The 23,477-nt window shown below is 36.9% G+C and overlaps 1 protein-coding gene across 14 annotated transcripts in view; it reads right to left on the reverse strand.

The window, feature by feature from the left end:
* HELZ (helicase with zinc finger) overlaps positions 1-23,477 on the reverse strand; it is a 142,027-nt gene that overhangs the window by 83,200 nt on the left and 35,350 nt on the right. For all 14 annotated transcript variants that reach the window (XM_061145052.1, XM_061145056.1, XM_061145043.1 and 11 more), the window contains 8 exons: positions 17,695-17,819; positions 16,021-16,077; positions 11,780-11,831; positions 10,341-10,416; positions 8,140-8,338; positions 7,567-7,674; positions 6,244-6,541; positions 1,169-1,436 (listed from right to left, as the gene is read on the reverse strand). In XM_061145052.1, coding sequence (XP_061001035.1) covers positions 1,169-1,436; positions 6,244-6,541; positions 7,567-7,674; positions 8,140-8,338; positions 10,341-10,416; positions 11,780-11,831; positions 16,021-16,077; positions 17,695-17,819 — 1,183 coding nt within the window. The remainder of the gene's footprint in view (positions 1-1,168; positions 1,437-6,243; positions 6,542-7,566; positions 7,675-8,139; positions 8,339-10,340; positions 10,417-11,779; positions 11,832-16,020; positions 16,078-17,694; positions 17,820-23,477) is intronic.

A 23,477-nucleotide genomic window follows, 5' to 3' on the forward strand; every position in this document is an offset into this window, starting at 1 on the left:
GGGTTCAAGACTTCAGTGGAGGAAGGAGCTGCAGATGTGGTAGTAACAGCAAGGAAAGTAGAAGTGGAGCCTGAAGACATGACTGAACTGCTGCAAACTGTGATAAAACTTTAACAGCTGGGAGTTGCTTTTTATGGATGAGCAAAGAAAGTGGTTTAAGATGGAATCTACACCTGGTGAAGAGGCTGTGAAGACTGCTGAAATGACAACAGAGGATTTAGAATATGACATAAACCTAGTTGATAAAGCAGTGGCCGGGTTTGAGAGGACTGACTCTAATTTTGAAAGAAGTTCTAACTGTGGATAAAATGCTCTCACAAAGCACCGCATGCTCCAGAAAAATTGTTCATGAAAGGAAGAGTCAATTGATGCACCAAACTTCATTGCTGCCTTTTAAGAAATTGCCACAGCCACCCCAACCTTCAGCAACCACCACCCTGATCAGTCAGCAGCCATCAACACTTGACACAAGACCCTCCAGCAGCAAAAAGATGACGATCTGCCAGATGATGGTCAGCAATTTTTAGCAATAAAGTATTTTTATTTATGATATGTACATTGTTTTAGACATAATGCTATTTCACTTAATAGCCTACAGCATAGTGTAACCCTAACTCATATGTGCACCGGGAAACCAACAAATTCATGTGACCTGCGTTACTGCAATATTCACTTTACTGCCGAGGCCTGGAACTGAACCTACACCATCTCTGAGGTGTTCCTATACAGTCCAATCCTTATAATTAAAATGTAAGAAACCAGTATGAATTCCCTCAATACGACTCTCATGATTACTTTTCAAAATATGTGGTCTCTGCCACTTTTTTGTACATTTTTTCAAAAAAAAAAAAAAAAAAAATCATTGAGTGCTTGCTCTGCCACTGAGAGAAACCTCCTGAAGAGCAAGGACCATGCGTGTGCTCATACTCCCAGAACATGGCAGAGTCACGTGGGGCTGACGGAGGTACTAAAGATGAGAGACGCCAAGGTGAGCACAGTTCTTGCCTGGAGAAGCTCAGGCACCAGTGCTGAAAAACAGCTACTGAGTAACAACCACTTCACTACCTGACTTCACTAAGGCACCCCCTCCTTAGTTTAAATATGAACAATACCATCCAAAGGGTAGATTTTTAAAAAGAAAGAAAGAAGTGTTTCTAAAGTAACTTACTTGCTGACTTCCTTATACTGGGCTATCTCCTCAATATAAAGAAGGTCATGCAACCGTGACTGATAGTTGGTCTTGGTCAATGATTTGTCTAAAACGGACTGGGTAAACAGCTGGTCAGCAGAGAGAGGAATTTGGTATCTGATAAGAAGGCTCTTCTCCAAATCAGTAGTTTCATTAGGTTCAAAATCTATAATAGTCTTAGAAGAAGAATCCCAACGTTTAGCTGTAGTTACTAGCTGTTGTTTTGCATGCATCAGGTACTCAAGATCTAAATGGAAACAAAAAACACATTTATAAAGGAACACAACATTAAAATTCTCAAGTAATACATTATGCATTTTGGTATGAGAATTTTGTATGCTAGAGCTAAAGTTCTTAAAAATGAAATAGTACAAAACCCCATTTGACAGAGTATTTTTCCCACATCATAAATCTTTTTTTTTTTTTTTTTTTTTGGTCTAGATTAACAAAATAACATAAATAGGAATACATGTAAAAAATATTCTTTTCTACCTCAGGCTGGGACACACCAGAAATAGTTATTAACATTTTAAAAATACAGAAGAGAATTTAGAATTTAACTCTTCAGTCAAGAGAAATCTGATCTGCAGAAAGTATGGTAAATCTTTCATAAGACAAATTTTTATTAGGTGATAATCACTTTTCTCCTCCTACCAGCAATACCTGCCCCATTATAGAAAAAGATTAGAAAACTGTGAGAGGTTAAATCTTGTGTGGTAAAGCATAGTGAAACCCTCTGAAAATCAAACTACAACAAACAAAAACCTTTTGTGTTTTTTTCCCACATTAAACTGCACATTAAAACATGGTACAATGTACTATTCAAATGCCATTTCAGATAAATCCAGTTTAGCCTCAGTTAAATTGCATGGTGAGTAGGGCACAATGTCAAAATGAATGGCTGTTTGAGCTTGCCAGCTCTAGGGAAAATGCGGCACAGGGCAAAACGTGTCGCGACGAAAACTCTGAGCATAACAGGCTCACTGTGCGCAGTGCGCTTCAGCCTTCTGCTGGATGGAACACAGACACCTTTGATGTGAAACCTGACCAACTCACTAGGCTAAGACCCAGTTTTTATTTAATATAATTGGAAAGATGGTCTTATAACTTATTAAAATTTCAGGAAGAAATAATAACAAGTTTAAACAGTGATTAGTCTACAAAGTACAAAGTTAAACTGTGCTATCTATGAAATTAGAGCAGATTGTATAATTGTCTTGTCTTGCTTAGTGACAGCTTTTACTATATTAAAATGCTATGTATAAATTATAAACATATAAGTATAGTCATCCTCCAAGAGAAATTTCTCAATATTAGAAAATAGTTCATCCTAATTATCTTTAAATATTAACATGGAAGAGTCCTGATTTCTAGTCTTTGTTCCTTGCAAAGGAACCAAGTTTTATTATTCATCAAACAGCTATATAAACAGTAGTATAACCATCAAGATACAAAGATGGTTTTCTCATCGAAATTTTGCATTTTAAAAATACTCTGGAAGAGACAATGATGGTTGGTTTTTGCAACAGCCTCAAAAGCAGAAGTTTCATAAAGTAAACTAACTGCATTTTTGTCCTAAATCACTCTAATATTGGACCTTTCCTACTCATTCATTAGAGCATAGCTATAAAAGATATTTAAATTATACAAACGCCAACATTCCTAAAACAAAACTATACCGTCACTAAAGATCAGATACTATTAACAAAATAGCAAGAATGTACTTACTTTTCTTCCTTAATTCAAAAGTCAAAAGAAGAAATACAAATGGTACAGTGACAACCCAAATAACCAGCCCTTTAAAATAAAAAACTAAACTCTGCATAGTACAGAACAATTTAATATATAATAAAAGGATGTGTATTCTTTGGGCATAGGGAAATGATACTTCATACATTTATTTTAAATAAGGAATGGATTCAGACTATGCCTACATCAATATTATATTCCCATTCTTTAAAAAGTCACTAGTTATTCTTGACATTTAAGTAACTGGGATAAAAACAAAACTAAAATGGTACAACTTTCCTCTAAAAAGAACTTTTTGTATTACCTATTTAATATATAAGGCAAATTATACAGAAAATCATTCCACCCTGGGCTAAAAGTATTCAGGCTTTTTGGTAAAAGTGCCTTGAGAAATAGTATTTGTTTTTCTCATTTCATCTATTTAGTGCCATGATTTTAAGAAATTTTTAAAATGAGTGTCTTCAGCAGGAAGCACAAGAATTTCAAAACAGATCCAAAACAATGTTAACTTTTATTCCCTCTTTTTACTAACTGCAAATACAATAACAGAGGAGAGGAGAGCTAGGGGAGCAGAAAGAACAATCTTGAGAAAATCCTTGCGTGCCGGCATCAGAAAGTCTACAAACTACAGATCTTGGCCATTAACTCAGGTGTCCAATATGAGCCGGGCCAGCGACTACTGAGGAATCTCCCGCAAGAACCACTTCTGTTTCCCTAGTCATGCTGGTCTTGAAACAAAATTCTGCCTCCCGTCCTCTCAGCAGTAAAAAGCTTCTTTAAATTAAACTTGTTTAATTCCCATTCAACGACCTTTAAAGGCCATTAGGTCCTAAGAGCTCCTCTTCAAACAGAGGAGGAAGCTGAGGCTCCCCCCGGGACACTGGACACAGCCCCACTCTCGGGGCTCATCTCCGCCCACGTGCACACTCATGCACACCTGCCAACATCTAACCCAGACGTGTGCACCACTCAGGGTGGTCTGAGCCAGTTCATTCTTGGTAATTAAGTACTTTTCTTCAATCTAGATTGGGCTAAAAAAAAAAAATTCTGGGAAGATGAAACGTGAACAGGTTAGAATCAATATTCATAAAATCACTTAGGAAGGGTTTAACGCTGCTTTATTAACTAACTTCTATAATAAAAAATCTGAAACCCTGACAAATTATAAACGTATGGAATTTGTTACCCTGAGATATGATGGGTAGAAGCTACACAAGTATTTTAAGAGAAATTCATAAGAAAAACTTAAAGATAGTTAGAACATGCCTAATTTCCTGAAGATAACATACGAGAAGAACTGCTACTATCAAAAATAGAATTCAAGGCTGGAGTCAACCCGTGGGACACAAGATTTGCTGCCCAACTTCCCTCACCCCTCTGATTACTATGAACAGCAAATGCTCTCGTTTCAGCCGTATAATTACTATTCTAATAAAGTATCCAAAGGGTTGGTCCATTTTCTCCTGAAGTATGTAGTACAGCAGACTTGAAAATTATCCTTAAGAAAACCTGGACAGTGGGTAAGATAAGAAGCAAGGAGGAAAAAATCCAGTGTTCTTTGCACTTAGCACAAGGGGTGAAGAGGTATGCCACAAATGCATGTTAAATGTGGAATTTATTAAAAACAGGTATATTTATCTAGTTCTTAAATAGAATGAGATGAAATGATTCCTAATTCCAAAACTGGACACAACACTCTTCCTTAGAAAACATCTGGGTCTGTGGCTTTAATAAAACAAAATTCGAAAGGAAACCCACACTAGGATTTCAGTTATCCTTTTCAACATCGTTCCTTTCACTAAGACAGCTATACAGAGGTGAGATGAACATCTCTTAGCTTATCCATGCTGTCTGTTCTCTTAATGAGGCTAATAAAAAGTTTAAACAGTGGAGTAACAACAAAGGAGTACCTCACACTGTTTATGTGCTTCTACTCAGTTATACTTAGTATTTATTAACAAACGATTTTAAAATCTATTTTTCTATTAATTTTCTGATCCTGTAATAATAAATATTATATATATTTATATATGTATAATTGTGTGTGTATATATGTCCTTAATTTACCAACAACTTTGACAGCTGGAAATAATTTTTCAGACATACTAACTTTTAGTGCTAAGTTAACATATATTGCTAGACCAAAAGTAATGAATAACATCAAGTTTTCAAATTTAAATACATGAATTAATTTCCAACATATAGCTTTCAGATATTCAAAGCAGAATTCCAAATCAGTTTTGTCAAGCAAAAATCTTCCATTACTCAAAGTTGAGGTATAAAGTTTATTAAAACAGTTTGTGTTCTAAGCAAGGGGAAAAGTCACTAACTTTCTTTTTCTGTAAATGTCCTTTGCCACAAATTTGTGAGAAGCACATCTTGAACCGCCCCCCAAAATTTTTTTTTAATTCATATGGGGCTTCCCTGGTGGCTCAGCAGTAAAGAGTCCACCTGCAATGCAGAAGATGTAAGTTCAACCCCTGGGTCAGGAAGATCCCCTGGAGAAGGCAATGGCAACCCACTCCAGTATTCATGCCTGGGAAATCCCCCGAACAGAGGTGCCTGGGGGCGCTACAGTCCACAGGATCTCAAAGAGTCAGACACCACCAAGAGTCAGTAAACCACCACCAAATCCAACCAAGAGTCAAAGAAATGCAGGCTAACATGCCCCTCCCTTAACCAGCTGGATCTTGGCATAAAATTTAAGTTGAGGCAGTAATAGATAATTCACACAGTAATTCATCATCTCCACAGGTGCCTACATGTTGAAACCAGGACCTCTTCCCAAGACCACGAAGCAGATCCTAGTAAAGGCACCTTGGTCTCCTTTATACTAGTGAAATCAACTTATGAAAGCTAGTATTTAGGACTTTTCATTCAGAGGTGATGTACTAATAAGAACAAAGTTAACTTGACCGTCAGTAGAACATGGAAACAGACACTGTAGGTGTATTCACAATTACCATTAAAATTATATTCTACCCAAATTAATACTGAAAGGTTTTACTGTGCTGAATAAAATCAACCAATGAAGTTGGCAGACCAAAAAGAGACCTGATCACCTACTCATACCAGTCTGGGGAACCTCAAAGCGAGCTCTGCCTGATGACTGTATAAAGTGACCAGGGTATAATGCAAACATTCTAATTCCATCATACAGTAAATGAGTCAAAAAACTTGGGATGTTTTTCCTTACTGTTCCCTCCCTAACCATGGAATATTTAGAGGCCAATACATATCTTTTAATGTTGCTGTTATAGTGCCTTTTAATACATCGTATCAGGGGGAAAAAGTCTAAATATTACCTTCTGTAGAAGCTGCATCAATCATTACTCTTTGCATGAGTACTGGTTCCAATCCAAAGTCGAAAACTATGGTTTGGCGAAAAGTTCCAAATATTTCTGTGTTAAATGCTATCCCGACTTTATACACGTAATGATCTAATCCATTTGGGGCCATCTTCCCTCCTATCCATTCTTGACAGTTTTCTGGGACTTCTTGTGATACCTGGGTGGTACTATCTCCGGCAGATATTGCAACGATACTAAAGTGAGGACGATGAGCGTCGTAAAGCAACGCTACGCGACACAGCATTCTTGCAGGCTACAAGGAAGTTAAAATAATTCATTGAGTACAAGGGGGTGAAAGATCCAGTTGTAATTGGGCTCTTCAATGAAAATATTTCCGTAAGGGACTTACTTTCCCATGCTTCTAAGATACTATATTAAAAATACAAATTGTACTCATAAGCCACTTAAGAAAAAAAAATCAGAAAGGTTAAAAAAAATCATTTGTTAAAATGATATATTTATGATGTTAATTATATTTCAATAAGGTTGCCATTTCCAAAAACGATATATTTACACTTCTAGCCTCCCTGCTCTTTCTGTGATACATTCATCGTTCACTGTGGCAAACGCTTTTACCCTGTACCACCATCACCTCCAATTTGCCATCCCTTGGCCTCAAGTAGGAAGTCTTCACAGGAGAGCAGTTACTTCTGAAAGCACTGGATTGGGTTCAAGGCTGAAGCCAAATGTTCCCGGATTTTTCATCCCAAGATGCAGATGGTACAGTGGAGGAAACATTATAAAAAAGTACACAAAACTTTTCCACTGCACATATTAACAGAAATTTTTTACTTTGCTTCATTCTTAAACTTTAAACATTATAATTCAAGATAGGAAGCACTGCAGAAAATGCCTCAAATTAAAAATCTGTTATCACAGAATTTGTGATTTCATGAAATCAAAAATAAAAACAAGTTGTTGTTTCAATAGTTTAGAACTGCCAGATTAAACAATTCAACTTTTAAATAGTTAACTATAAGCCATGAACCGCATCCTACGTTTCAAGTTTGGAAGACAACATGTTAAATATGTCAAACATAGCTTCACCAAATAAATAAATAAGCAAGTATCTCGGTATCTACACAGATATTATCTCAAAAATCTAAAAAACAAAAAACTATACCCTTGATGATCAAAATATATCAAGAAATACACTTTATTATAATATAGAACCTACATAATTTTCAATGCTCTTTCAATATACAGATTTAAAGGTCCAATAAAACTCTAAGAAAATGGAAAGAAATTCACATTGTTTAATTATCACAAAACTCATACCTTACAGGTGAGAGCGAAGGTCCAGGTCTGGTGGGACTTTTTGGTGTTGACGGTGACGGACAGACCGGGGTCATGCTCTACCTTCACTCCTTCCACACACTCACTGAGCTGAAAACAGAGAGCAGGTCCCATTATGCTCTCATTCCTGAGAACACAGACGCTTTGGCATGGTAAATAAATGTCAACGGTAAAGATGCTGATGGAACTGCTTACAAAGTAAGGTACTTTATACACTAATTCTCAGTTATTTTTATTAGTACAAAATATAATAAAGCTAAACTAAGAGACATAAGAAAACTAACAATAACAACAACAACAAAATGGCAGCAAAAACCCCCTGAATGAAGACAAGTTAATGTAGTTCCTGCAAGTCTCCAAACAAATGGCTTAGTTCTGCTCTTTATTTTAGTAAATGGGTCTACTTTTGCTACCAAAACACTTTATCAAGAATCAAGTGTTTCACAGAGGATAGGGATATAAACCAAAACACAGCACAAAATAAAGTCAAGATTCAAACAAGGTCACTATTTAAAACAAACAAACAAACAAAAAAATGCAGTTTATTTTCCTCACCACTTTCTCAGGAGATAATGAATTCATCCACTTTTCTATCAAGGTTTCCATGTAACTGCCTGAGAGCTGTTTATTCTCATTTTGCTGTTTCAATTTTATCAACCGTGAAGCATATCTTTTCTGCCATTCTGCTAGTTCTTCCTGGGAATGTGCTGAAGTACACTGCGCACCATACCTACAGATTCCTTGCTCTAAAAATCTAAGTAGAATAGGAAAGACTGTTTTATCATATACTTTGTTGGACCATTTAAAAGATAAACTTCCAGCATTTGCCCTCCGTCTCTTCAATAACAAAAACAAAACTTCATCTCCTGAAAGGGTTTGTTTATCACAGAGGAGGAAGATGAGGTTAGAGAACATTCACAACAGTTAATAAAGCAGCAACCCCTCTCCCCCCACATGCACTGACCTCTTTCTCTGGAATAAGGGGTGACAAAGCAGAACATATTCATAACCATCCCCACCCACAGAAATGGGCATTGAAAAGGTAGTTTCCTTCGTGATAAAACAACTCTCTTAGACAATTCTTCCTAGAGCAGTTTCTCTAAAGCAACACTGACATCAAGTGGATTAGTTCGTCAAGCACAGGTATGCCCTACTTCCCAAACTGAAAGGACCTATGGAAAATTTTTCACATCCTAGGAATTTTGTTCTGAAAAAAAATATAATATGTCACTGAATTAACATTTCAAGACTTCTACTTTTCACCTTCAAATGTAATGTCTTCACTCTTCTCTACATTACTATTACCTATATTTCATTGAAAATACTGGACTATATTAATTTGCTTTAAGTTTTAAATAAATTAGGAATAAAAGTTTTATATAAGAATCTTAATTATTTCAATAGATTAAGTTCTTCAATGGGTAAATTCACAAATGTTCATTTTAAAGGATATATAGTTAATGATTTCTCAGCATTTATGACTCAGAAAATTCAACTGACAATGCGATAGTCAAAACAGATAAAAATTCAAGACTGATCAGTAACCTTAAGTTTTAAATACTCTATAAAGTAAGAGATCCAGTCAGTTTTTAAACAATTGAAACATTAAAAAATTAATGAAAGATCTTCTGAGAGGGAAAAAAATGAAAATCAAGTTATAAATAGCAAATGGGTTAAGAAGGATGCTATGTTTTAGGTGATTTTCAATTGGAAAAATATGGACAATAAGAAATACAAAATGAACCATCAAGTGGCTCATCCTACTTGAAAAGACAAGTGTGTTTAAAGCTTTTTTTTTGACGATACACGAAGTATTTGAACTTAAATTACGCTATTAAGTTCTCATATGCTTCATAGAAGACATTTAAAATCATCCTTTTTTTTTCTCTTTAGTATATCTTAATGAGCCAAATATTTGTTTTCCTGTTGCTTTAAATTATTTCCCTAAAAATGGAAGGCTTGATAGTCTATCTGGACTACAAAACTTCTTATACGTCCTTTGCATAAGATTGCATCCTACCTCTCCGCCACCAGAATCTTCAGATTTACCTCTCAGTTTCTTTATTTCTACTATAAAATCAAAACTGACCTCTTGACAATTCAATCAAAACTACATATCAAATTTCCTTCATTATCAAAAGCAATCTAGAGTAACTAGAACTTGTATCTAAAAAACCACTAGCTACTAGTTCTTATAAAAAGAACCTTCTGATGTGACTTTAATCATTCTTTCTACCTTAACATATAATCACTAAATTGTGCCCTTCAAATATAAACTACTCATAAATTCTATATAAGATTATGTGAAGGTAATAGATTTTCTTTTTTCTTAGAAAAGTTATCAAAATAATTCAACATCTCTTTATCTATTTTATGCTCTATTTCAGTTTATATAAGGTAACTTCAGTTTAAATCATCATAATTTAGGTAGGCAAATTTCACATAAACAAGAGACCAGTAATTAAGTCATATTATTCCAACTGGTATGACAAAAGTCTTAACAATTTCCATTTAGATCATTGTTCTTTATAATTAAAAGAAGGATCATCAATATGGTTTTGATTTTTATTATTTAATGATAATGACCATTATGGCTTCTGTTTCAAACTGAAAATAAACCATTTTACTCAATCATTATACTTCTTCCTTCACTTCTTTTATCTTCTTTAATTTGAATTATTTTCAAAAAGTGAAGGAAAATTAACTATCCTTTGAATAAAGATATGTCATTGGTTTAAAAAAAAAATTCACGTTACCTTTTACACAAAGTATATTCCTCGCTGCTTGTGATTCCCCTAGGTGGTGGGCGGAAATGCCAACCATTACAAGATCCTAGAGAGTAATCAGGATATAGTCTTATCATTTGAGGCTTGCTGATATTTAATGTGTAAGAAATACTATTAACCCTCCATACACATCATCTCAGATGATGTAAAATGAACATGACATGCTTGTCTCTACCAAAAAAAGTAATTCACCAATCAAATGGATTAGTTAGCCACATGAAACTTAGAAATCACTGAAGAAGCAGTTTACACAACCGCTAAAACAAGTGAACGACCCTTACTCTATCCCAGCAACTGGTGGACATACTCCAAGTGCAGTCTCTCCCCTGGCACCTAAAGGGGGATGTGTTGGCATGCTTGTCACATCTTAGGTATGAGTTGCATCTCTATTAGGAACTACTTCCGGAATCAGAAAATTATGGTCTCCTGGGAAGAGGAAATTTTGTAAAACAAATTCCAGTCCTGTATATGGAGTAAGTTCCACATTACCATCCATGTTCCTTAGGGGGTGTCTGACACATGTCATAGCATAAAGTAATCCTTTTTTTAACAATTAAAACAAAGTTCATAAAGGTGAATTCTGAGATAGGAGCTAAAAATAACATGTGTTTATTTCTGAAAACAGTGAATTTTGATGCATTCAGATAAAAGGTTACATAATCCAAGGGAAACAAAGTGTCCAAGAAAAAAGGCTGGAGCCATCAAGGCTCAGCAGCAGCAAGCCTCCAGGACCTTGAGGCCATTTCCTGCCTCCTCACAAGTCACGGTGCCCAGCCAATACCTCCCGACAAAATCCACTGAGCCAGACTGACCTTAAAGCTATGATTCATCCCTTTACTGTATGTGTGACTGGGAAATTACTGAACCTTAACAAACATCAGTTTCATCACTTATCAAAAAGACGGAGAAGGGCTCTAAGAACTCAGTCCTTGTTTTGTGAAGGCCACTAAACGGGAGACATCACCGAGCAAACACTCAGTGGGTGCTGGTCTCTTTTCACCTTCCTCTGGGAAGAGGAGAGGAGCCCACAGACCTTAATACTGGCAGGACAATCTCCAAAAAGTAATAACTGTACCAGCATGTGATAGAGCGTGAGAAAGGAGAAAAGATCTCCCTCCATAGATTGCTAAGAATGAGGTTTAAATTTAGAACTACATATATGGAGGAAAAGAGATGAAACAGATGACTTCTGCAATTACCTCCCAACTCCATTCCTCTACTATTCTATGAATAGGGGCTAGGGGAAAAAAATTGCTTTCATCCACACTACTTCTTAAATGAATTTTTTATATTATCTTCTATGCTTCCACTAACCTATACTATAACTCAGAAATTTCCTCCCATTAATCAACAAAAAGCAATGCCCAAATGTAATTACAGCTACAGAAGTTGCACAGTTTAGTACTTACCCTCCTCTAAGTCTTCCACATGATATCCAGAGAGGACGTTACTAGTTGCTGTCTGCAATTTTTCAAATGAAAGAAATTTTTATATAAGAAATAACTAGCTGATTTGATTAAACTTGGAAAATTTCAACATTTTTTAAAAAGCTTGAGATGGAGTATTTAGAAACCTAATAAACATTAAGATTGCAAGTGGTCTTTTTTGTTCTTTGCTCTACGGTTCCATGTTTAAATATGGAAAAGAAGTAATTGTGTGGCCCGCATTAAGGAAACTGACAAAAATTCCCTACATAAAAATTACCTGTGGGCAAAAGCAGTCTCGGCCCCCAGCCCTGAGCCCCAGGGAGCAGCGCCCTCCCCCGCTGAGTGTCTGTCTCTCCTCTTCTAACACCGGGAGCAGGGCCAGCTGGGGCAGCATCACCCCCTCCCCACCCCACCTCCACCAAGTGCAGCGCCACCGCTCACCACCTGGGATGAGCCCTTCTCCCACGGTGGAGACCGTGGCTGAGGACCCACTCACTCTGACTTCCTCTAATACAGACAAATCCTCCATCCGCCCCTTTGGCTCTTACTTTACTCTAAGTAAGCTTCACATCCCCAATTTCAACTGAGTGTCAGCTAGAGCATTTTCACTTAACGACTCTGTAGTATTTTACCTGCTGGGTCCCTGTCAGCCACGTACAGATTCTCTGTTAACAGCCTACAACTGACTGCCTGACTGCATTCTTATGCCTCAGAGGATCTGGCATGTAATGAATGCCTAGTAAATCTGGATGGATGGATGGATGGATGGATGGGTGGGTGGATGGATGAGTGGGTAGATGGGTGGGTGGGTGGGTGGGTGGGTGGGTGGATGGCTGGCTGGCTGGCTGGCTGGATGGAAGGGTGGGTGGGTGGGTAGGTGGATGGATGGAAGGGTAGATGGATGGATGGGTGGGTGGGTGGATGGATGGATGGGTGGGTGGGGTGGGTGAGTGGATGGATGGATGGATGGGTGGGTGGGTGGGTGGATGACCACCCAAGCACTTCAAACATAGTATGTCTAAAATAAAATTCATCAACTTTAATTTCAAATCTCATCTTCCTTCAGTGCTCCTTGTCTCAAGTTAATGGATTCACCTTCCCCAAAAAGAGCCAGACTGAAATCCTAAAAGACATCTTGAACCCTCCCTTTTCTGTTCTGCTGAGTAGTTTCCGAATCTTGCCCACCGAGGTCTAGAATGCCTCTCGTGTCTATCTCGTACTCAACCCCACTCCACTGCCCTGTAAGTGCCTCATTCTACCTGCCTTATCTGCCCCAAAGCCAGCCAACTGCCACCTTACTGTACCAAGTCACTTTTGGTTCTGCCCTCAGCTGCCTCCATCCTTTAACCGCAATTCTCACACTCTAGCCTCCCTGGTTTCCCACAGGGTGTCTGTCTCCCCCCTCCCTGCCTGTTCTTCTGTTACAGCACTTACTGACCATAGGCAGCCCTGTGGGTACATTAGCTATGCACATCCTGGGTTGGCCCTTCAGACTGTTTTCCATGGCTCTCTCAGCTTTCCAAAACCCACAGACCCGTGAACAGCATAGCACTCAGTAAACGCTGAACTGAATAACAAGGAGGAAACAGTACCCCAAGACAAAATTTGGAATGTTTTGTACCATAGAAAGAATGTTGTAAATGTTAATTGGATATAACTGAAACAGTATCACCATAATTTACATGTCACTGATTAAATTGGACCCTTTTGAGGTTGGGGTGGAACTAAACCAGGAAAAAACTTTCAGATTCTCCAACTACTTACTAAATAGTGTTTGAAGACAACTCAATTTTTTTTTTGTAAAACGAGGACCAAGTTTAAGACTATGTATAAACTAGCAAATAAATCAGGACGTAACTATTCACATTATGAAGACTCTATACCCACCAAAAAGATGTATTAAACAATCCTTTAAAATTCTATAAGCAAGATCTAAGTGGTATAGTCCCACACTAGCCCTTAAAATATGATTCCAATTACACGGAATTTATAAATGTAAGAGCTAAAAATTCACTTCAAGTATGAATTGAAAGTATCTCTTCTAAAAAAATTTATCAAAATAAATTTACCAAATATGCAAGAAAAAATGGGGGAAGATGTTTTAGTGATGAAAGAAAGCTTAAAGCATTTATAACTGCTAAAAGGGAAAGACACATGGTGTGTTTTTGAGTCCGCATCTACAACAGTCTGCAGTGGCAGGGTGCGTCTGTGCTGACACTGTAGTTCTCAGCTTCAAGGGGGTGGTGGGGGTGGGGGGGTGGGCACTGGTGAACGGCCCACCCTCATCAGAAGAGCTGGTAAGAATAAGAAAATTGGCCACTGTGGCTTTTAGGTTCCAACGTATTGTATTTTTTAAAATACCCTTTTCATATGCTCAGAGCCCAAGACAGAAAGGCAACATCAACAAGCTTCTGATCGTCAATCTTTACTGAGACCTTCAGGGAAAGCAGACATTTCACATTGCTAGAATTCTTATAAACTTACAATCAAATACTGATTTGATATTGAAATTTCTCTCAAGAATATGTATTGTCTCTCTGTTTTCATTAGTCCGTCTTTAGTTTCATGTCTTTATTCTAATCCACTAGCACTTGCAGGTTAAACATCAGCTCAGTTCAATTTTTAAATAACAAATTGTTGCTATTTTTAAATACATCAAGTATAATTATAAATAAGAGTAACACTGTCTGTTAGCTTTTTCTAAATGGCTTTTTTTTTATTAGTACCAGTTCACTAACCAAAAATACTACTACTCTGGTTACATAGAAATTATAAACAAAACTTAAGTCACTTATTCCAAAAGTATGGTAACAAAATGAGAGTTAAGTGATATTTGTAACCTTATACAGAACAGGATTATAAATATCAAAGCTAAAACTTTACATATATTTGTGTATGATTATCAGATGTAAAGCTGCAAATTCAATTAAGGTAACAAGAGAGATGAACAAGGCCAAAAATCTTAAAACGAAAATCATCTTATTTTATGTTTTCATTTTAAAAGTCTAGAACATTTATAATTGTCTTCTTTTACTTCTTAGAAATTAAAAAGACTACATATATACCAGAGGGAAATGGCTCTGAAGTTAGAGCTTATTGATTTTCAGTTAACTCATAATAAGACTAAGAAAATAATATATTTCAAAAGACTATTGAATTGTAGCAAAACAGTAACTTTATCCAGCTTATGTAACTCATAATGACTGTCTTCTTCGCATACTTATTTGTTGCTATGAACTGTAATGCATTATGAGACTTGAAGTGTGACCTACAGGAGGTCAAGGTTTGCACCTGGGTGCTCTTCTCATCCTCTCAGCCTGACGGGAACGCCCTTCACCTCACTCTCCATGACACAGCACTTTCTCAACTCTCAATTCAGCTTAAGTGTCTCATCCCCTCACTACCATTCCAGTTATTTTTCCATCACAGAAAGCTCATCCCACTTACCTCAATGTGAATTACACCTATACCTGTGTTTAATTAATTAATTCATTGTCTATTTCCTCCCCAAGACTTTAACCTCCCCAAGGACTAGGACCACGAGTATCTTGTTCAGGGCTGTATCCACAGCACCAAGCATGACACCTGGCATATAGTAGGTGCCAGTTTTTAAATAAATAAGCCAATCAGTCAGTCAGTTTACATGGATTTCCATTTATGATAAAAACTGACAAAAACACCTATTTTTAAAATAAAAGAAAAAATAAAATGAAACAGCTAAATAAAAATACATTTACATGACTGTATGAGGAACAGGAATTTGAGACTTACAAATCCATGGTCCTTTTACATGCCCTGCTGTCCCTGGCCTTCAAGTCATCACCAGAGCATATTTTTGTTCACCATTTACCCTGTTACACATTATTTCCATCACCTAAACTCATTCCATAAAAACATCACAGACTTTTATTAGTTACTTAGAAAATATTTTCTAATAGCCAGATGTAGTTAAAAACCGAAATTTCCCAATCACCTTTCCATTTATTGAACAGAGACAGCTAAAAAGAATTAGGGACAAAACAGAAGGCCTGGGATGCACAGACACCTTGAGAGGAAGCAAAGCTCCCAGGATGGGAGCAAGCCTGGCTACAGAAAGTCTAACAGCTTCCCTACCCACTGTTAAAGCCTCTGATGCCCAGTGACCATCCACGTCTTAATACTGAACACGAGCCACTCAGAATAAGTCAAACTCTGCCCAAAGAGATTGGCTGAAATAGTCTTACCTCTGTTTCTGTAAGAAGTGTTTTCAGCCTTGTCAAATCTTTTGTTACCATCCCATTCTGAAAGGGCAAATAAAAAAGGGGGAAACCAAGCAGCATATTAGTTTTTTACTCTGAACTTGACTCTTTGGCTATTTCTTTTTTTTTTTTTTTTCACTCTTTGGCTATTTCTAAGGTTTACCCATAAAAAGAAAACTAATGCTATGCTCCTCTCCTATCCTCATTACCATTAGAGGTGATAACAAAGTCAACCTTCTATGTGGGAAGTTAAAAAGATGAACCGGACAAAATATACAGTATGCCCTAAAACACTGTATTCATCTTGCATAAGAATTTAAAATTAATTCAATAACATATTCACAATGAGTATCACTCAAAGTAGGATAAGTAAAAAAGAAAAATAAACTTCAACTTTTTAAAACTCCATTCCTAAAACAAATAGGTGAACTCAATTACTTAAGATTCAGATTCACATACAATGATCACACCACCTAAAGATGGTTCATTAAAGCTGTTGAAGGAAAACATAAAACATTAGCTCTTGAGAAATTCAAATTTCACTTGAGATTTGAAAGAAAACTGCTTCTTAATTTTAATTTAAAAATTCAACAGGTAAAACTGTGTAATATGCTCAATTTAAATAGAAAAGATCCTTAAAGATAGAATTATCTAAATAATAAAGAGAAATATTCTTTATCATCTATTTAGAACGAAATACCCATACAATTTTGCCATATTAATAAAATATCTTAGCTTTTATATTCATTTGTTAAGATGGTGAAATAAAAAGATACTATTATGCCAACTAAACAATTCGCTGCACAATAATTCCTTAGAAAATAACTAAATTACCCTCTGAGATGGGTCATTATATTACACTCAACAATATACAAAGTACTTTCCTAATTTCCTTCTTTTTCACCAGATATATATTTATCTGCAGTGAAGACACAACTTTGCTCCAGCTTTCCACAGTTCATAATTCAGAAGTACAGAGAACTCATGCTGTTATTAATACAACAAAGTATACATGTATTTTTTTTTTACTTTCATTCTGACTCAAAAAGTATCAGTTTTGTAACAGCTACCAACTGGTGAAAAAAAGTTGTAACATCTCTTTTCTTTCAATTTCTACAGATTGTCAATTCTAAAGTTCAAAAAAGGAAGTCTTTCCATTAAGTCATCCAAAAACAGGCAAAAACTCTAGAAAATTAAACGGTGCATACAAAAATTTATCCCAAGGTCTGAATAGAATGAGATAACTTCATCAGAGCAGTCATGAATATTAACACTATCAGAAAGAAAAGTAATTATTACTTAGTTTAGATAAATTTAAGCATTTTATACAATAAATGACTAAATTTAAGAAACCTATAAGATCATATATCCACAGAAACATTTTAAAACTCAAAAATACCTTCAGGTTCTGTTAAATTATACCTCTAAAGAAAATCACTTATAGTTATTCTATACTTTCAAAGTTTTAAAAATTATCTCTTAATCACAAACTACATTAATACAAGAATCCAATGCTTAAATATGAGCATGTTGAAAGGAAGGAAGCAGCTACTCACAAACTTTGATTTCTGACAGGACCTACAGGACACAGGTAATACACCTAAGAAGCCCCATGTGAACCCATTTTTGGACACTCAAATTTAGAACCGGTCAACATACCAGGGACTCTCCTGTCAGTGACTTGGCAAGAATGTGGGACACAGGCTGGAGCTTCCCTTTAAGCTGCATGCAGCAAAGCACCGCCTGAAAGGCACCGTCTCCCTTGGCCAGTCCTTCTCCCAGCACTGTCATGAAAGAACAGCCATCATTAACCACGTGACACTCAAAGCACATGTTTCTCTGTTTTATCATTAGCGCACTATCCCAGGCATGACTATTTCTTTTTTAACTGGACTCTGGTTACTTTACTCTGCTGTGTCAGTTTCTGCTCCACAGGAAGTAAACCAACCATCCATCAACACAGATCTGCTTTTTGGATTTCCTTCCCATCCAGGTCACCACACAGCACCCAGCAGTGTCCCGTGCTGTAGAGTAGCTTCTCATTAGGTATCTGTTTTACACACAGTAGTGTATATGTCAAACTCCACTCTTCCAATTCATCCCCTCCTTTTCCCTCCTGGTATCCATTACATTTGTTCTCTACATCTGTGCCTTTATTTCTGTTTTGCAATAAGATCATCTTTACCATTTTTCTAGATTCCACAAATAAGTGTTAACATGTATTTTTCTCTTTCTGACTTACTTCACTCTGTATTGACAGACACTAGGTTCATCCACCTCTCTACAAATGACATAGTTTTGTTCCTTTTTATGGCTGAGTAATATTTCATGTGTGGGCTTCCTTCATAGCTCAGTGGTAAAGAACTTGCCTGCCAATACAGGAGATACAGATTTGATCCCTGGGTTGGGAAGATCTCCTGGAGAAGGAAATGGCAACCCACTCCAGTATTCTTGCCTGGGAAATCCCATGGACAGAGGAGCCTGGGAGCTATAGTCTATGGGACTACAAAGAGTAGGGACACAACCTGGCAACTAAACAACAAATATTCCATTGCAATACGTACCACTTATCCATCCCTCTGCTGATTTGCGTTGCTTCCATGTCCCAGCTACTGTAAATAGAGCTGGGGCTCATGTAATTTTTGAATCACGCTTTCCACTGGGCAATATGCTCAACAGGGGGCATATGCTCAGTCATATGGCCATTCTGTTTTTAGTTTTTTAAGGAACCTCCATACTGTTCTTCATAGTGGCTACACCAGCTTACATTCCCACCAACAGTGTAAGAGGGTTCCCTTTTCTCCACGCTCTCTCCAGCATTTATTGTTTGTAAATTTTTTTGATGATGGCCATTCAGACCTGTGTGAGGTGATACCTTATTGCAGTTTTTATTTGCATTTCTCTAAAAATTAGTGGTGTTGAGCATCTTTTCATGTGTTTGTTGGCAGTCTGTATGTCTTCTCTGAGAAATGTGTATTTAGGGCTTATAGCCATTTTTTGATTGAGTTGCTTGCTTCCTAAGAATTTGTCCATTTCTTCCAGGTTTTCCATTTTATTGGCATATAGTTGCTTGTAGTAGTCTTTATGATCCTTTGTATTTCTGCAGGGTCAGTTGTAACTTCTTCTTTTTCATTTCTAACTTTATTGAGTGCTCCCCCCTTTTTTCATAATGAGTCTGGCTAAAGGTTTATGCATTTTCATAATCTTTTTCAAAAAAATCAGCTTTTAGTTTCACTGATCTTTTCTATTGTTTTTTTGTTTCTATTTCTTTTATTTCTGCTCCAATTTTTATGATTTCTTTTCTTCCACTAACTTAGGGTTTTTTTTGTTGTTGTTGTTGTTGTTGACTCTAGTTGCTTTAGGTGTAGGTTAGGCTATTTATCTGAAATTGCTTGTTTCTTGGGGTAGGATTGTATTGTTATAAACTTCCATCTTAGAACTGCTTTTGCTGCATTCCATAGATTCCGGGTCATCGTATTTTCGTTGTCTTTTGTTTCTGGATATTTTTTTATTTCTTCTTGGATTTCTTCAGTGATCTCTTGGTTATGAAGTAGCATACTGTGTAGTGTCCATGTGTTTGTGTTTTTTACAATTTTTCTTCTTATAATCGATTTCTAATCTCCTAGTATTGTGGTCAGAGAAGATACCTGATATGATTTCAAGGTTCTTAAATTTACCAAGGTTTCATTTGTGACCCAAGATGTGCTCTATCCTGGAGAATGTTCCATGTGCACTTGAGAAGAAAGTATATTCTGATGTTTTAGGATGGATGTTTTAGTATATTTATACTATAAATATAAATATCAGTTAAATCTATTTGACCCAATGGGTCATTTAAGGCCTGTGCCTCTTTATTAATTTTCAGTATAGATGATCTATCTGTCCATTGGTGTAAGTGGAGTGCTGAAGCCCCCCACCATTACTGTGTTCCTTTCAATTTCCTCTTTTGTGACCTAGCATTTACCTTTTGTATTGAGGTGCTCCTGTGTTGGGCCCATAGATATGTATAACTGTTGTATCTTCTTCAGCTGATCCCTTGATCACCATGTAGCGTCATTCCTTATCCCTTCTGTTGCTATTCAGTCGCTCAGTCGTGTCCAACCCTTTGCAGCCCAGTGGACAGCAGCACACCAGCCTTCCCTGTCCTTTCCTGTCTCCCAGAGTTTGCGCAAACTCACATCCATTGAGTCAGAGATGCCATCATCTCTGTCACCCCCTTCTTCTCCTGCGCTCAACCTTTCCCAGCATCAGGATCTTTACCAATAAGTCAGCTCTTCACATCAGGTGAACACTGAACATTTCAGTGTTGATTTTCTTTAGGATGGACTGGTTTGATCTCCTTACTGTCCAAGGGACTCTCAAGAGTCTTCTGCAACACCACAGTTTGAAAGCATCAATTCTTCAGCACTCAGCCTTCTTTATGGTGGAACATTCATGCATGACTACTGGAAAAACCATAGCTTTGACTATACAGACCTTTGTTGGCAAAGTGATGTCTGCTTTTTAATATGCTGTCTAGGTTTGTCATAGCTTTTCTTCCAAGGAGCAAGCATCTTATAATTTCAGGGCTGCAGTCACAATCCACAGTGATTTTTCAGCCCAAGAAAATAAAGCCTAACCCGTTTCCATTTTTTCCCCATCTATTTGCCATGAAGTGATGGGACGAGATGCCATGGTCCTACTTTTTTGAAGTTGAGTTTCCCTTTATTGAATCAGTTTTACTAAAAACTGATTTTTGCAACTGCAACTGATTTGAAAGTTGCAGTCTCTATATTCAAGAAGGTTTTGTTCAATTACTTTCAGTTTAGACCAACCTGCTCTCACTCCATCCATGTTACAGATCACTCATGTCTTCAACTGACAATTCCAATACATGAGTAACATATCCTTAAGATCGTCTTGAGCACCTTAGAAAACTCCACAGTAAGCCCACATCTCCCTCAGATCTTACTCTTCCTGAAACTATTCAAATATGACCTTTGGCAACTCATTTTACCTCTCTGGCCCTCAGCATGGTCATTTGTAGAAGTGAAACATGAAAACTGTGTTGCAAGAATCAAATGACACAATGTCAGGAAAACGTTTTTAAGAAAAACAATAGTTCTGCCAAAGTCTGGATCATTCACATTCTCTAAGCCTGCTTCCTTCCCTGTAAAATGGAGGTGACAATAGCTACCTAATAAGGTTGTGGTAAAGATTAACTATGTTAACTATATGAAATATCTAGCACAATCTCCTCATAAGAGTTCCCTAGATGTTACCTAACCCTCTAAAAATTATAAAATAGTATTGAAAACTTGAGGAAACATCTGAGCTCCTTTTGAGTAACTGGGATATTAAGAAACTAGTTATCAAGAGCTGAGGAATGTTTCAGGAAAATGAAAAAAAAATTTAAGAATATTTCAGTCTCAGATGATTATGTCACTTTGTTTAAAAAGTATTAAACAACATATTTTGCAAACACTTGTCAAAGGTCTTTGGTTTTGTACAAAGTATTAGCTGAATTTTATTTTACAAAAGTTCTGCCATTCTATTGATATTTGAATGTCTCCATATTAGTCTTTTCCTTTTCCTCTCTCTAAACATTTCAGACAAGAAACACTACTGATGTACTTTCTTTTAATTGTTGTCTTTAAGTACAATTCAGTTTATGCCTTGTAGGATCCCACATGAAGAACTGTGGCAAAGAAACAGTCAACTGTTACAGGTAAAAAAGCTATCCTGCTATTGTGTCATATAAAATCAAATTGCAATGCTGCCACTCTGGTACTGTATTATCTTTAACATTTTGAAAAAGCCTGAAAGAATACAAAGTATGGCCTAGTGTACAATAAAATTTGCCTCAGCTATTGAACCTGCCAAAAGAGATGCCATTAAAACATAATCTAATCTTGGGCAACTGTAAAAAAGTTATGTTTCCTTACAAATAAATTCTCTCCCCACCAGCTATCTGTGGAACTTTGTGAGCACACAATTCCTTCCTACCCTCTGAGTTACAAAGGAGAAATCTGAGCACCTTAGCTGTGATGTGAAATTCAAGGCTCTATCCCTTTTCATTCTTAAGTTTTTCTAAGATTTTCTAAGACCTAAAGTGTCTCTTACTTGGAATGTTCTGGACCAGAAAATGAGTAATATTAAAGAAGTATTCATTCAACTGGGCTTCCCTGGTAGCTCAGCTGGTAAAGAATCCACCTGCAATGCAGGAAAACCTGGTTTGATTCCTGGGTTGGGAAGGTCCTCTGGAGAAGGAATAGGCTACCCACTCCAGTATTCTTGGGCTTCCCTGGTGGCTCAGATAGTAAGGAATCCGCCTGCAATGCAGGAGACCTGGGTTCAATCCCTGACAGGAAGATCCCCTGGAGGAGGGCATGGCAACCCACTTCAGTATTTTTGCCTGGAGAATCCCCATGGACAGAGGAGCCTGGCAGGCTGCAGTCCATGGGGTCGCAAAGAGTTGGACACAACTGAATGACTAAGCACACACGCATGCATTCATTCAACTGCTTCGACCAAAACAGTCTCTGTAAGGTAGCCCCTGGCTACCAAAAACAGAGGATAAACAATTAAAATGTAATTCCCCTTGCCTGTAAAGTATTGCCTGCCATAAGTAAGATCACTTAAAACAAGTTTAAAGTTCAGTAAATGCTGAGTATTAGTCTTGTATTTTTTCAGTAACATGACCATTTTACATTATTTCTCTTATCAAGTCCTTAGTTATTTCTAAAATCTTGTACTGAAGACCATAGCCTAATCAAGGTGGTATTTTTCCAATAGTCTCAAAAGAAATTTTTAAATTACCACTAAACTAAATCTTTGAGTCATTAACAAAATGAACTTACTCACCACTTGGATATGATCACATTCTCCAAACCAACCCATCAGGAACTGAATCAAAAATAAAAATGATGGGAGGGGGTGTGGTGGGAGGGAGGCTCAAGAGGAAGGGGACACAGGCACTTACGGCAGATTCACACTGTTGTATGGCAGAAATGAACACAACACTGCAAAGCAATTATCCCCCAATTTAAAATAAATTTTAAATAAAAATAAAAATAGATCCATTTAATAAATACATTAAAAACTTGTCATTTATAAATAAATTCCTTCCTAAATATCAGCCATTTAATCTCTGGCCAAAAACTTGTAGCTGAATATATCCTAGGGATGGGGGAGGAGTATATAAACAGACTCCAAATGATGGAAGACTTAAGTCACCCCAAAATGTCCATTTATAACAAGTATCAGAAAACATGACATAAATCAAAATAACAGTTCTGTGGCAGATCTCTCACCAGTGTCCATGTTTCCAGTTTTTTTCCCCACTCTCCTTCTCCTGTCTCTACCCTTCTCACCCTTGCTCTCTCTTTCCTTCCAACTGTAATACATAATACTTTAAGGCATGTGGGCTGCAGCTTTAGTGGCACTTTATGTCCTTACTACCA

This window comes from Dama dama, chromosome 5, assembly GCF_033118175.1.
Source record: "Dama dama isolate Ldn47 chromosome 5, ASM3311817v1, whole genome shotgun sequence".
Taxonomy (NCBI): Eukaryota; Metazoa; Chordata; class Mammalia; order Artiodactyla; family Cervidae; genus Dama; species Dama dama.